This window comes from Malurus melanocephalus, unplaced genomic scaffold (assembly GCF_030028575.1).
Source record: "Malurus melanocephalus ecotype Western Australia unplaced genomic scaffold, MMel_1.1 scaffold_0, whole genome shotgun sequence".
In the NCBI taxonomy this organism is placed as follows: Eukaryota; Metazoa; Chordata; class Aves; order Passeriformes; family Maluridae; genus Malurus; species Malurus melanocephalus.
In genome coordinates this window covers 5,584,710-5,597,884 of record NW_026623232.1, presented here as the reverse complement: position 1 = coordinate 5,597,884, position 13,175 = coordinate 5,584,710, and the positions used below count along the sequence as shown (strand labels likewise).

At 42.7% G+C, this 13,175-nt stretch overlaps 1 protein-coding gene across 7 annotated transcripts in view; it reads right to left on the bottom strand.

The window, feature by feature from the left end:
- LOC130579379 (G patch domain-containing protein 2-like) overlaps positions 1-13,175 on the bottom strand; it is a 127,622-nt gene that overhangs the window by 112,046 nt on the left and 2,401 nt on the right. For 6 of the 7 annotated variants that reach the window (XM_057376478.1, XM_057376630.1, XM_057376555.1 and 3 more), the window contains exons 3-4: positions 10,210-10,239; positions 1,371-1,438 (exon numbers count right to left, since the gene is read on the bottom strand). In XM_057376478.1, the coding sequence (XP_057232461.1) occupies positions 1,371-1,438; positions 10,210-10,239 (98 nt within the window). The remainder of the gene's footprint in view (positions 1-1,370; positions 1,439-10,209; positions 10,240-13,175) is intronic. The other variant, XM_057376306.1, reaches the window with a different exon arrangement.

Genomic DNA, 13,175 nt, shown 5'->3' with positions numbered 1-13,175 from the left:
GCAGCCCATGGCAGAGTGCTGTTATATTAGGAACCTGTTCACTGTCCTTCAGGGCACATTAGGCACAGCCCTGCATATGCATTACCTCAAATCCAGTCCTTCACCCAACCAACGATTACATAACTTATTTTTCCTAAACAGCTAAATTCAACCTTCTTGTCTGCTGTCACATTTCCATAAAGCTTCTGCTTGGTCCTACAAAGATCCGGAATCATTGGTGCCACTTTTTAAACACCCTGAGGTTGATGCATCTTTGCAATGGCAGCTTCTAGCTGTAGCCAGCCTATGAAAAATAATCATTATCAAGGTTAAACTGGAGAGCAACAGGAACTCAGGCTGAGGTCTTCATTCCTTTGTTTTATTCTAGTCTCCAGAATTCCAGACTATTTATTTTTCAGAGACAAACAGAGTGGTAATTTTCCCAGAAAAGTATTCTTTGTCCAGAAAACAACCATCTTTTTCCCTTCACAAGAAATACTGACCGTATCATAGGTTTTTGGATGTCATCACCCATTCTCAGTTTCAGAAAAGAAGATACATAACTTTTCATAAATCAGAATGTCTCCAAAGTGTATATTAAGACATAAACATTCTTATTTATAGGCCTTTAAGTACACAAGCAATCTCACACCACACCATGGCTGAGCCCTTCAGCCTCTGTGAATACAAAATACAACATCAACATAACTTCACAGCTTGGAAAACAACAAATAGCTTGAAAGCAAGTAATCTCCCAGTCTGAACTGTCCTTTAGTTTTCATACCATTCTATTACCATGTCCAGACATTTCCTTTGCTCTTACATGTCCTTCATAAGCATCAGGCTTCTCAGCATACATTCTATGATCTGTATCCTTTTTCCTCCCATCTCTTCTTGCTGACCATCTCCATCCATCTCCATTATACCATAACCCCMCACACACGTAAACATTGACAAATTTCACCTTTACTGTCAAGGCAGATCACTAAATCCTGATGTGTTCATTGCACTCGTGTCAGTGCAGTGCTGTCATGTGTCACTCTCCTGGAAAGGATGGAACCAGTCAAATTGCCCCATCCCAGCTCCTGCATTTATTATTAGGCTTATTATATTCTTCCCTCCTTCCAGGCACTCTACCTGGTAAGGAATATACTGCCTCTGGCAAACACGGACATATACAGTTCTAAGCCTCGCCAAGTCAATTTGCCAATGGAACAAAGCAAAAGCAATACTTCAATAGGCTTGAACAAGTTACATTGATACTGGAAACAGAGGCCATCTAAAAGATCCAGGAAAACTGCTCCAGTGTCTGTGACAACAAGGTTCAACTAGTGATGTTCCTTCATTCCACACCGAAGTCCCTCCCAATAAAGAAAGAGGTGAGGACTTACTTGGTAGGTGCCAATACAGGATCATCTGCCCAGCCTCCTTGCCGTCGTGGGGGTTTAGGTGGTGGAACCTTTAATACAGAGAAGAGACATGTTACAGATAGCTCTAGCCAAGGCAAAGTCAAGACAATTGAGACACCAGGTCCACAYATACTAATGTAACAGTTTACCAAATAATGGAGAGATAGTGTCTAAAATGTCGTTTATTCACAAAATAAAAGGAAGATGTACTGCAGAACAGGTTTTGAAGCACCTCTGTAAGCAAAAGATGCATCACCCTAATCAGTATCTTGACAAGTTTTAGTTCTATGTGCCTTTGAATAGTCCAGGGCACAATTACAGCAGCAGTCTGATCCACAGAGAATGTGCTCTCCTGGCAAAATAGGGTTCACTGGGAACATGTTCATCCCTGTTGCTCACGTTTCAGTGAGAGGTATCAGAGTATAAGACAGCATGTTTTAGACATCTTGTTTTACATGAGGAGTTGCTCCTAAAACATCTGCTTTTGTCCACCGCTTAGAATAGGAGGATAGATGCCAAGATACAGTGAGCCATATCCAAACACTTCCAAAGTCATTTGGGATGAATACCACCACTGCCACCACTGAAATCTAAAGGGGAAGTTCATCTTGAGCTTAAAGATATCCCCTACTATTTTCTTGTATTTTTTCATGTGGCACTCTGCCATACAGCAAGAGAAAATGGGAATTCAGCTGGGAGCTTATGATGGGAATTTTCAAATGGGGCCATCAATTCCCACCATTTGGAAGCTGCCTGTTGACATTTACAGTTTTGGGCTTGGTTCCTCCAGCCTGAGGCACTTTGTACAGCAGTGCCTTCAGTTTTCTGCATGACAGACAATGATGAAAGCAGAGAGGCAAGGTGAACCCAGTTTACGTAGCTCCCTGGACCAGTGCCTAGTGAGGGAAAATGGATTACAGGGACCTGTGAAGAGACCATCATGAGCAAGAATGATTGAGTAAAAGATGTCCCAAAACAGAGAATAAATGRTAATTGCAAAGGAATGGTGGGGGGACAGGTGGCTTCCATAGTTTTTATTAAGAAAGTGAATGAGTGGGATGACTCCTGAGGGGTTTTGACTTCAGAGAGGACCTTGCATGTGTGGTAGGGTCAGCCCAGAGCCAAAGCCMAATCACCTCTTGCCACAGATGAGGATGTGGTCGAGCTAACCCCTGATGATAGGGGTCTCCCATGTTTATTTCTTGAAGCAGAAGCATTGTTTGTGAGTGTGGGAAATTAAGAGACCCTGCCAGGAGCAGCCTCTGCCTGCTGCAGGGAGGGGGCATGACCCTGCATAGCTCCCTGATAGGAGCAAAAATAGTCATCCTCCAAAAATAAACAGGGAGCAGGAATGAGGCAGGAGCTGCAGTCCCAAAATACCAACTTTCTTCAGCAAAGGGAGCACAGGAGGGCAGAGGGACAGGCAGGGAGCGTGAAACGCAGGAAACAGCCTCCTTATATGGGCTCATCCGTAGGGGACAGAGCTCAGTCGACTGGAATGACCATGTCACAGAATGTGAAGCCTTCAGGGGCCCAAGTGAATGGAGTTTTCTGGTCTTTAAATGATTCCCCCAGATTCTTAAGATGCCAAACCAGAGATGAGGCTACAGTGCCAAAAAAGGAGCATTTTGAATTCAGTTGATCTGGACACACCCAGAACCCAGGAAAAAGCGGGAAAACACACCACATATGGGTGTGCATGCCCACATGAACATCCCAATTCCCATTACACACACCCCTAACTCAAAGACACACTCCCTCCCACACAGATCCTCCCCATGCAAAAAAACTCACTTTAACCTCACACTATCCCTCTGATAGCAAGCAAGCCATGTTTCCAACATACAGCCCCCCAACTCATCACAAAGGTTCATKGTGATACACAAATGACCACAGAACCTGGGCCATAAGGCTGAGGGGAAATGCAGCCTCTCCAGAGCATTTCAATGTACCTGCAATTTAATTTCCTCATCATCAAAACTAGCCTTCAAATCAACTCAAGTGAGACACATCAGATCAGAGGGTGATGACAATGACTTCCCCAGACTTTGCACGAGCATGACTCCAGGGCATCTAGGGGTTTGATTCCAATGTCTTGCCAACATTATAACATGTTCCCATTGATCATACACACCAGGCAACCCTGAATGTCTGTCAGACCCTGGCAAACACCTCACATACACCTACAGGCCTTTTATTCCTCTTGCAATAAATCAGGTAATTCTTTCTGAATTGCCTACAGGTGTTTTCTCTCAGCCCCTGCTGCTCAGTCTCTTTTACAGCATTAACTAAACACTTACTTGCTGTGGTTTGCCTTTCCACTTCAGTTTTGTCAGTTATTTATCTCCAAAAGATTTCTTGTGTTTCAGCAGACTGTCCCTTTTTCAAGGAAAATTGCCATGGTCTGAGTTTTTAGGGTTTTTTTTCCTCAGAAATTCAGCTCACCATTTGGCATTTTTCTGATGGCATTCTTCCAGTATTTCTCAGGCCACCTTCCTTACCAAYGCTTTGAAACTACATCCATAATCAGTATTTTATCTCTCTCTTTGAAAAATGACTGGCATGAATTCCATCTCTCCTGTATTGAAGTAGAAACTTTACCTTCTTCTTTATCTTTTTCCAGGCCTTTCTTATCAGACAGATGCAGAGTTCTAATTCGGTTTCCCCATTAAAGCAGAAATTTCCAGGCTACTTGTCAGATCATGTCTGCAGTTCTGAAGGAGCCAGATGGATGTTGCTTCCCTCATGGCAGCAACTACCCTGTGTGTCTCTGAATCCTGAAGATCCAGCGAAGTTTCTTGTAGGACCTATCACAACCAACAGAGGCAGACTATGGGCATGTTAAGTCCCTCAGATACTCAGGTGGGTCTGGAAATATGGATTAATTTACCTTCATCAACATGACAACTCCTTTGAAACACTGAGTACTCTGTGCAGGGATTCAGGGACTCAAATGACATTGACAGCGTGCAACAGAGGACACACAATTCTTCTGTGATGTTGTATTTCTCCTAAAATCTGTGGGACCTATGTTTTTGCTATATACAAACACTGTAAGGTTTTACACGCTATGTGGGGATGTTGTTTTTATCCTATACTGACCATGGAGTGGAAAGAAAGAAGTATGGGCAGTCTCAAGGTTTCTCTTCTCCAGCAAGATGCTGGAGGCTCCCCTGACTGAGGTAAAGCAAATCTTCACAACCAGGCCTGATGAATTAGTTTTGATTGCTGCCAATTAAGGAGCTGTAAGTCAAAAATCCCCACTGCTCCTGTGATCTCAGAGCATGCATGATATCAAAAACACATCAATCCCAAGATCTATGTAAGCCTGGGCTTTTTGCAAAGAACAACCCATCTCTGCTAGCTCCCTTTATTATGTCCACAGACAGTGAGAATAGTGCAGCTGATTTTAAAGAATACCCTCCAAGGACTTCTGCATGTCTTAAAATACCTAGTAGAAAATACTGGATTTTCATTTCATCCACAAACTGTCCTTTTTTTTATGGTCACTGACTTTCCTTTACTAGGGAAAGTGCTATTGAGATGGAAAAAGTTCTTGGGGGCCTTCAAATATTCTCTGTCATCTATCACAGCAGGTAAAGGAGCAGTTCATATTGTTAACCAGCTATCAATAATTGCTCTTCTAAAACAGTGATCAGCTGTTTGTCAGCTGACATGTGCACCTTTGAGGAAAGATGTCACCTGTGCAGCATTTGGCACCTTAACCTGTCTCAGGAGTTACTGCCCTACATGAAAACAGTGAATCAGCAYACAACAATCTGATTCTCTGAACAAGGGGTCACCAGGTAGAATCCTCTCACAACCCACAGTCATAGGGAAGTGCCCTTCCAGCCCTCCTAGGCATGAACATTTCTCAAATAGTTTGTTACTAATTTATGCCACTTATGGTGAGACATTTTCCCATCCACCTTCCCACCTCTTACTGTTTTTTCATTGCCTTGAGATGGGTCCAGGAGCATTCAAAGTATGAAATAAATGTGAGGAAAAGGAAAAGCTTTTAGTAAAATMATTTTCGATGAGATTATCCCTGATCCACATCAAGGTAGACAAGCAGGGAGGATATTACTAGAAAGGCTGGGAAACATGGCTGACTAGAAAAGCTATTTCAGAAGATGTCATCAAAAGGCAAGGAGATAAGCTCAGAAAGCTGAAAATAACTGCYCTGCCGGTCAGCCAGTTGGGGTGCACGGGAGAGAGGCTGCGCAAGGCCTTGGGGAGCTCCAGGCCATGCAGCGCTGGGGCTCACACTGGGAAAGTTGGCCTAATTAGGGAACAAAAGTTCAGCTGCATTTTTCAGATTCCTCCTGGAGAATCTGGCAAACTTCCAGATGAGAGGTCCCCAGGAACAGGCTGGGAGTCCAGCATTTCTACAAGCAACCAGAAGACATCTGGAAAAAAAAACTATGCAAACCCTGTAAAATGGAAGCAGGTAAAAAACCAAGTACTTCCTTGGATGCTGGATCCTTTTGGTGGAKGGTGTTTATTAGCATAAGGCAAGAATCAAAACAGATGACAGAAACTCTGGGGGACAAACACAGCTCAGCCCAGGACAAACACATAAGTGGGAGGGCATTCACAGTGTGCAAGAGCTACGGGAAATTCAGCCKCAGAGAACCCTCACAGGTTCTCAGAAATGCCGATTGCTTCAAGAGCTGTCTGCTGCCAGTCCACCCTACTCCCAAGTCCATGCCTAAGAAGCAACATGTCACATACAGAATGTAGCTACCCCTGGTGAAGAAGGCTCCTCTTCAAGCTGAAGATCACAGGGGAGAGCAGGATGGTAGAGAAAAATAACACAGTCAAATGTAAGGTCTTTGGGAATAGGAAATTTTTGTTCCAGCCATACACAACACTAAATCTTATTGCAGTGCAAATTGTAGATACAGAAATGACTGTAAGTGACTGCATTACAATTATGACTTCTTAGGTCATGAACTCTCTAAATCAGAGTGGAAAGACAGTGCCCAARTGATTGTGATTATTTTTAGGCAAATAAGTCCCCTGATCCACTTAGMTGAGTACAGCTGGTGCTGTGTTCCTCACTTGCATGTTTCTAAGTTTCAGAGAATGTGGAAGAAAGCACTTGGGGGTGGCCGCTGCACAGATCCAGACCAGACAATGGAATGAGAGTTTGGAGCTTGGTGCCAACCACTGTGCGAGAGCAAGAACTGGGTCAGGAAAATACCGCTCTGATTAAAGGCCCTGATCATATCAAGCCCCAGGCCAAGTCTACACCACAGGTGCAGACACACCTGCAAGCAGGATTCATGTGAGTCAGCTCAAGTCTGGAAATTGTCTTGTTTTGGGTATTTCTGGGTACCAAATTGGTACCTGCCCAGGTAGAGTGCAGGTTGCTTCTCATCAGGGGATCTCCACATTGTTCTGCACTGTATTTCAGGATGCAAATATATTCACTCAAACAACCCCACCCAACTGGGTGACCTAGMGACGTAAGAACACAACTGCACTTAYATTTCAGGTACTTACTTTTTTTATAGTTATTTTTCAAAAAAACATTCAATKAAAACAATTGTTTCAGACATGTTGTCTTAACCTAAAAAGCAACAGCCCATTTTTCCACCCAAATGTTTTAAAAGCAAGCAGAACTACAAAAGGACTTTGATGCCTCCTCTGGAAAGGTCAGGTCTTCAAATCCTCTTTCAAACTTAAAGCATGTTGTCACTCAAACACTCATAAGCCACAGAGGTCAGTATATACCTGTATAAGGGGACAGAAATCAGATGCTGTCCCTGTTTTTAGCCCATGAAGGACCTTGAGACACCTTTTGGCATGTCTGCCAAAGCACAGCTAGAGGATGAGGTCCTAGCTGGACTCACTGGGACTGAATAGATGTCTTCCCATTCAAATGTTGCTACCTTCAGCTAGAAAGTCCTATCCTCTGGTACCAAAATTCTTTTGTTTCCATTTGCAAAACAGAGCAGCTTCAGGAGAAATGACTGAGAGTCTTCTCAGACTCAGAACAGCTCATAGCCTTGTCACATATAATATTCTCTGTAGARGAGGAAAACATTACTTGCTACATCTTTCTCAGAGAAGAAAGAGGAGGGTAAAAYCAGTGCTTTCCAGCTTAGAAAGGACATGGCCAGTTTAATCTTTATGTCTAAAGTATGAGGTTCCAACACTGAAATGAACACATGATAATTTAGGACCTGGAGGGCCCTGAAGGCAAGGAAGAGCCCTGCTCCACCTCTGAAGGCTGGGCTTCAACACCAACACAGGCGGTCATCAGGGTCTCGCACSGATAGTACAGGGTCATGCGCCTCCAGAGCTCTCAGAATGAGGCCAGAACTCCATGGAAGGACAGGGATTCAGACACACTGCCATTCCCAGCCACTCTTTACCATCCCAATAGATCCACCAGCCCATCCTGACATTATCTATACATGCAGGCACCCAATACAGGGTATGGGTTTTGTTATGAGGATAAGGCATCAAAACCCCCCTGTGGTTCTATTTAGAGAATACCCACAGTGCTTCTGCATAAAGCTCTAACTTTCCTTTCAGATAGGGACTAAAGAAAACTAGTGGAGGGACTTCTTCGAGGCCCCAAAGCAAATCTATGGCAAAGCCAGGAAAAAAACCCAGCAAAATCTTGGCTCACAGCCACATTCATACTCCTGCTTATTCTGCCTCTGCAAATTAACTGAAATATTAGGATACACCCTTTATTATACCACTGATCAGCCTTAAAGCCTTTGGCTAAATGTCCCAGGCAGTCTTGCAAGGCGTAGCCAAATGAGTGATTCAACTGGCAAAAATTCAGATGCAAGATGAGTGGTTTGACAGAGGATGCAAAACAAGTTTCAGAGCAGGCAGATGGCTGGAGGGCAGGACTTCAGCAGGTAAATTCACCTTGACAACCCATATGGGGGCTGTTTGTTAGTATTCAGGCAGCTACAAAGTTATCTTCAGCACAGAAAGAAGGAAGGGACCAGATCCAGGAAGAGTTCAGATTGTAACACTCAGCACAGCCCAAAGGGAGTTCAGAGCAGGGTTATATGAGCCATCAGGGGGATGAAGGGGCCAATTTCGGACAAATGATTCAAGACGCCAAGTATTTCAGCTTGGCCAGGCAATCACTAAGAGAGCGATATAGTGCAACAAGATTTGAATCACACTTTATATAATAAAGTTCCACTAACAATTGGTTTGAAAGAGACTTATGATACAATTAACATAAGTTTGTAAGCATGTAGTATTACAAATTAAAAGCAGCTTCCTGATCACATTTTTGAACATTTGGTTAACCATTTTATACCATTTACAGACTTTTACAAATGGAAAAATACTATGAAGTGTGATTGTGATGCTACAAGCATAAGCCTGAATAAAGGACACAGGAATTATCCAAACAAGATGGTTTTCAAAGCAGGGAGCCCCKCATGCTAAGTAAAATCTCCTTGCCAGGCACCATTGCATAACATCCCTGAAGCAACAATTGCTCATGTGGAATAGTCACATCAGTTTAGTTATTTTAATGAAATTTAGCAGCCAGAAGCAAGAAAGCGCCTGTGGCATGTGACCAGTCAGCACTCAACAGCAGACCTTGGGAATCAATGATTTAGGGCAGTGTATGGAGGTGGAATTAGTTCCAGTGAAATGACTGTAAGGACTGGCTCCAGCGAGGCGGTGGCGGGGGGGGCAAGATTAGATCAATTATCAGGAAAAATTTCTATTAGGCAACCAGTCCCCAAAACTATACCCATCAGTGGGAGGTCTCTTTGCCTGATAAATGGAAAAGTGCTCTGGGCATAGTCCTGAACTATCCATCAGTGCCAAATAAACCCAGTGGATCTTTTTTACAATATCATCTCTTATACTACCAAGAGAAAACTGAGCTAATCTGAGTAGTCTTGACTCCTTGTGATGAGCATACYCTTCTGAGGCCAGAATTAATGAGATGGGTGATACGGGTTTCTTTTCTGGGCTTTAGATTTYGCAGATGAATCCACTATGTTACTGGTACTGGAGTGGTCCTTCAGCAGCAGGAGAGAGCAGGAGAGGGTGTTTTAATTGCCTAATATACAGACAGCAACTCTAGGCAGGAAAAACTAGGCAACACCAATTCCATGGTTAGGGAGAGGCCCAGGCAATTAGCCCAAAGACTTTAACAGAAACAGATAGAACTTTTCAAGTTGTTCTGAATGGCATCATCCTGGCTTCTAATGCTAAATGAATGCTGAGACGTATTTTTGCTTTGCTGCAGGATAAGAAAGGGTAYGTGTATTCTTTCTCTGTGTCTAATAGGAGCCTGGTAAGAAGCACTATGACATCCTATTAACTATAGATTCTGGCATTCAGTGCTAGTACAATAAAAAGAAAAGACTCATAGAAAMTATGTCCTTGTCACTACTGGCTGGCTTTCTCCTCTGGGGCACTAGCAAGACTTCATCATCCCTGAAGACAAGTTTTCATGTCACGTTAGAGCAAACTAACCATACTGGACAGCAATTTAGGTTTAGTCAGGTTTTGTACTCTATTAGCTAATTGCTGCCCTAACTTTTGAATGAAAATAGAGCATCTTCCCAGTGGTCACATATACATCTGTGACCTCAAAACATGATGCAGCTGCTGATAAGAGCAGCTGTTACAAAGATAATTAAAAACCTGTCAGCAACAGAAATAGAGGATGTAGGAAAGGSACTGCATCCAAAGCAAACTTTATAATATTCTCCAATACTGCAGAACCCTTTAAGGTAGTCTCCAGATATATAACACATTAATCCTACTAGTCCCCTTCAGAGGAGCCAGCATCTACCTAGAAAGCCTCTAGTCTTACATGGTCAACCTTTTCCTGAGAGTCTTCATCCTAGAAGGGTCAGAAGGGAAAAGGAGAAAAAGAAATTAAAAGGAAGCATTACGGAAATCTGAAAATTGACATTTATGGCTGTCCTGCAGCACATGCTTTGCAACCTTATTCAACTGACAAAGCACAAAGTTGGTCCCACCATTGTAACATTTTACATCCAGTCATTTATGCATATACTAATTGTGATACTCAGAGAAAAAAAAAAACAAATGTGAACAAAAAGAGAACAGACTTAGCTCATTCTCCATATAGCATGATAAAAGACAAATTATTTGTAGGCTCCATACAAATCCTGTGTAGGATTTGTATGGACCCTACACCAGGAGTATGCATAGGATGGCTGGAAACACTCCACTAAACCACCTGACTTTTCTTCTGGACTGCATCATCTCTTCTGTGGAACGTGGAAGCCATGTGATTAATAAACTGCATATATCTCTGATGGAAATGGTTTGGTATCTGAGTTGATTTTGTGTTTTTGCTGTCATCTGGTCTTATGATTTTACTATGGCAAGAGCACRGGGAGGCTACATGTGCGTTAGTGCAGCTGGGGTACAAAAGTGTCCATACCAATGAGCAGCACAAATGAAATCAGATTTGCCCAACTGGTAAAAATCTGTTGGAAGCATGTATCTGTCAGCCAGGGAGCTGCTTGTTCCCACAGCCAAAAACAGAAAGGCTTCTTCAGGGTCCAACAAGACCTAAGCATTTCTGCATGTACAGAGCCCAGGTGGTACAAGATTTACCCTAGCATGGCAAAACATCCAGCTGGACAACACATGTTGGAAAAGCATTTAAATAACCACTTCTTGGAGCAATCTTCCATGTGGATTGCACTCTCAGCAATTTTTTTAAATTATTCTTTATTCATTTGGGCTAGGTAACGGGAGTCCTATTTGAATGATGCCTGAATGTCAGCCTAAAGAATCACTGCCAGGAATGTTTGTAAACTGGCCGGTGGAAGTCCAGGTATCTGCTTTGCAAAATTTACCTGTGGAAACAACCTTCCAATATGCAGTGGAGGTGGCCCAAGTTTTTGTCTGTCTACATGGATCTAGGCTGAATAAGGTATTTTTTACAGTACAGAAATGCTTTTTAACTACCACCCAAGGACCACAACTACATAAGCAAGCTTACAGATACCAGGTAGGACAACAAGAAAAGAATGTACTTTCAGAAGTGAAAGCACGCAGCCTTTCCACAGGCTGTGGTGAAATGTGGCAGAAAAAAACAGCAGGAAACGTGATTTTGGGGCAAATCCTGATATAAAGTCATTTTATCCTACCTGTGAGGAAATATTCTCAAAATAGGGAAAACCCTCATCCTTTAGGCTGACCATTGCCTACTAAAGCAGTCTCCACTCAAAGGATCTACAGAGTGGTGCCACAGACACATTGGCAAAATCATACTGAGACTGGAAGAGGCAGAAACCAGGGAACTYTTGTACAAGGTCCCAAGAGAATAATGTCACTGGAAGATAAAGGGAAAAGGGACTATCCAAGTAGGATAACATTAAAATATTTTTGCACACAGATTTCTTACAGAACCGCAAATAGTTCACTTTCACTGAGAGAAGAAACAGAAGGAAAAATCTGCTGATGTGTTTTTTAAACAGGCTTTTCCATGCAGCTTTCCAAATCAATCTCATCAAGAGCTCCAAACCTAGAAGCCAAGCAGCTTCTTCTGATGGATGTCATCAAGCCAGCATTCAGGCTGTTTGGTGCAGTGATGTTAGAGCCAGGAAAAAGGTTTGATCTTTATTTTATAAAAGTGTCCAGAAGTCTTGTTAGGATGGGATAACAAAGACCTTCAACAGATCTTATTATATGATCTGTCCCTCCCATTATACAAATAACAYGACTAGCTTGAGTTTCTCCAATTTTGTCAGAAACATGATAGTATCAAGATAAGTAAATGTACATCGAGCCAGGGGATGGGAAAGGCCTCCCAATGGAAAAAAAGATACATTACCCCTCTGAAAATGAATGTTTGAAATGCAGAGTTYTGGCATGCAGCAAGCAGATTTATCTCTAGGAATTCCCACTTAGAGCATATTCCCCTGGGTGCCCAAGAAGTGCCTGCTGAATTGCCAAGGAGCTCTGAAGGCCAAGAACATGCACAGCCTTTGCTGCAGGAGGATGCCGACTGCACCAATTACAGAAAACAATCATGTTCCTTCTTGCCTGGTGAAATAACACATMGCTGCAATGTTGTTTGTTAGTACTTGCACTTCTGAAAAGACAGGAATGCTCTGCATGTCAGATGGCAGAGTGTGAGCTTTGTGACCTTTCATGAGCCCCTTGAGGTCTACATTTGAAGACCATGCTGCTACTTCCATATAGAATGTGGATTATCAATAAGAGATTTGGGCAGAGGAATTACAGATTTGCTGCTGCAGTTAAGAATATTCTTGTGCCAGATACATACATGTAACAGGCACTGAAAAGATACTAAGATATCACAGTGTTTTAATGGAGCTTGGGGGAAGTACATTAGGCTAAGAGACACAAGACATTGCAGCTATACCCTGGGGGAGGGGGTTTAAACAACACATTTGTTGTACAGAGCAACACAGTTTGGAGTCTCTTTTGGAAGAGAGAACCCAGGCAAAGGAGAGATCAGCAGTAAYCTGATAAGATCTATGCTCCAAGTCAGATGATTTGCCTATTGACTTCAAAACAAAGATCTTTTTAATTACATTAATTGTTCACCCCTCTAAGTGAATTTCCTTGTAATAAGCCTAAATGTTGAAACATGGATAGACAGGTACTTTTTGCTTCCTTCAAGCAAGCTGCTCTGACTGGAAAACACTTCCTCGATGCCTCTCAGTGTCATGAAAAGTCTCGAACAATAGCACAAATGGTATGTTCATACCTAAATTTGAGATGGGTGGAAACTGGGTGGATTGGCATGGAATTTTAAAAGAAAATGAAAAG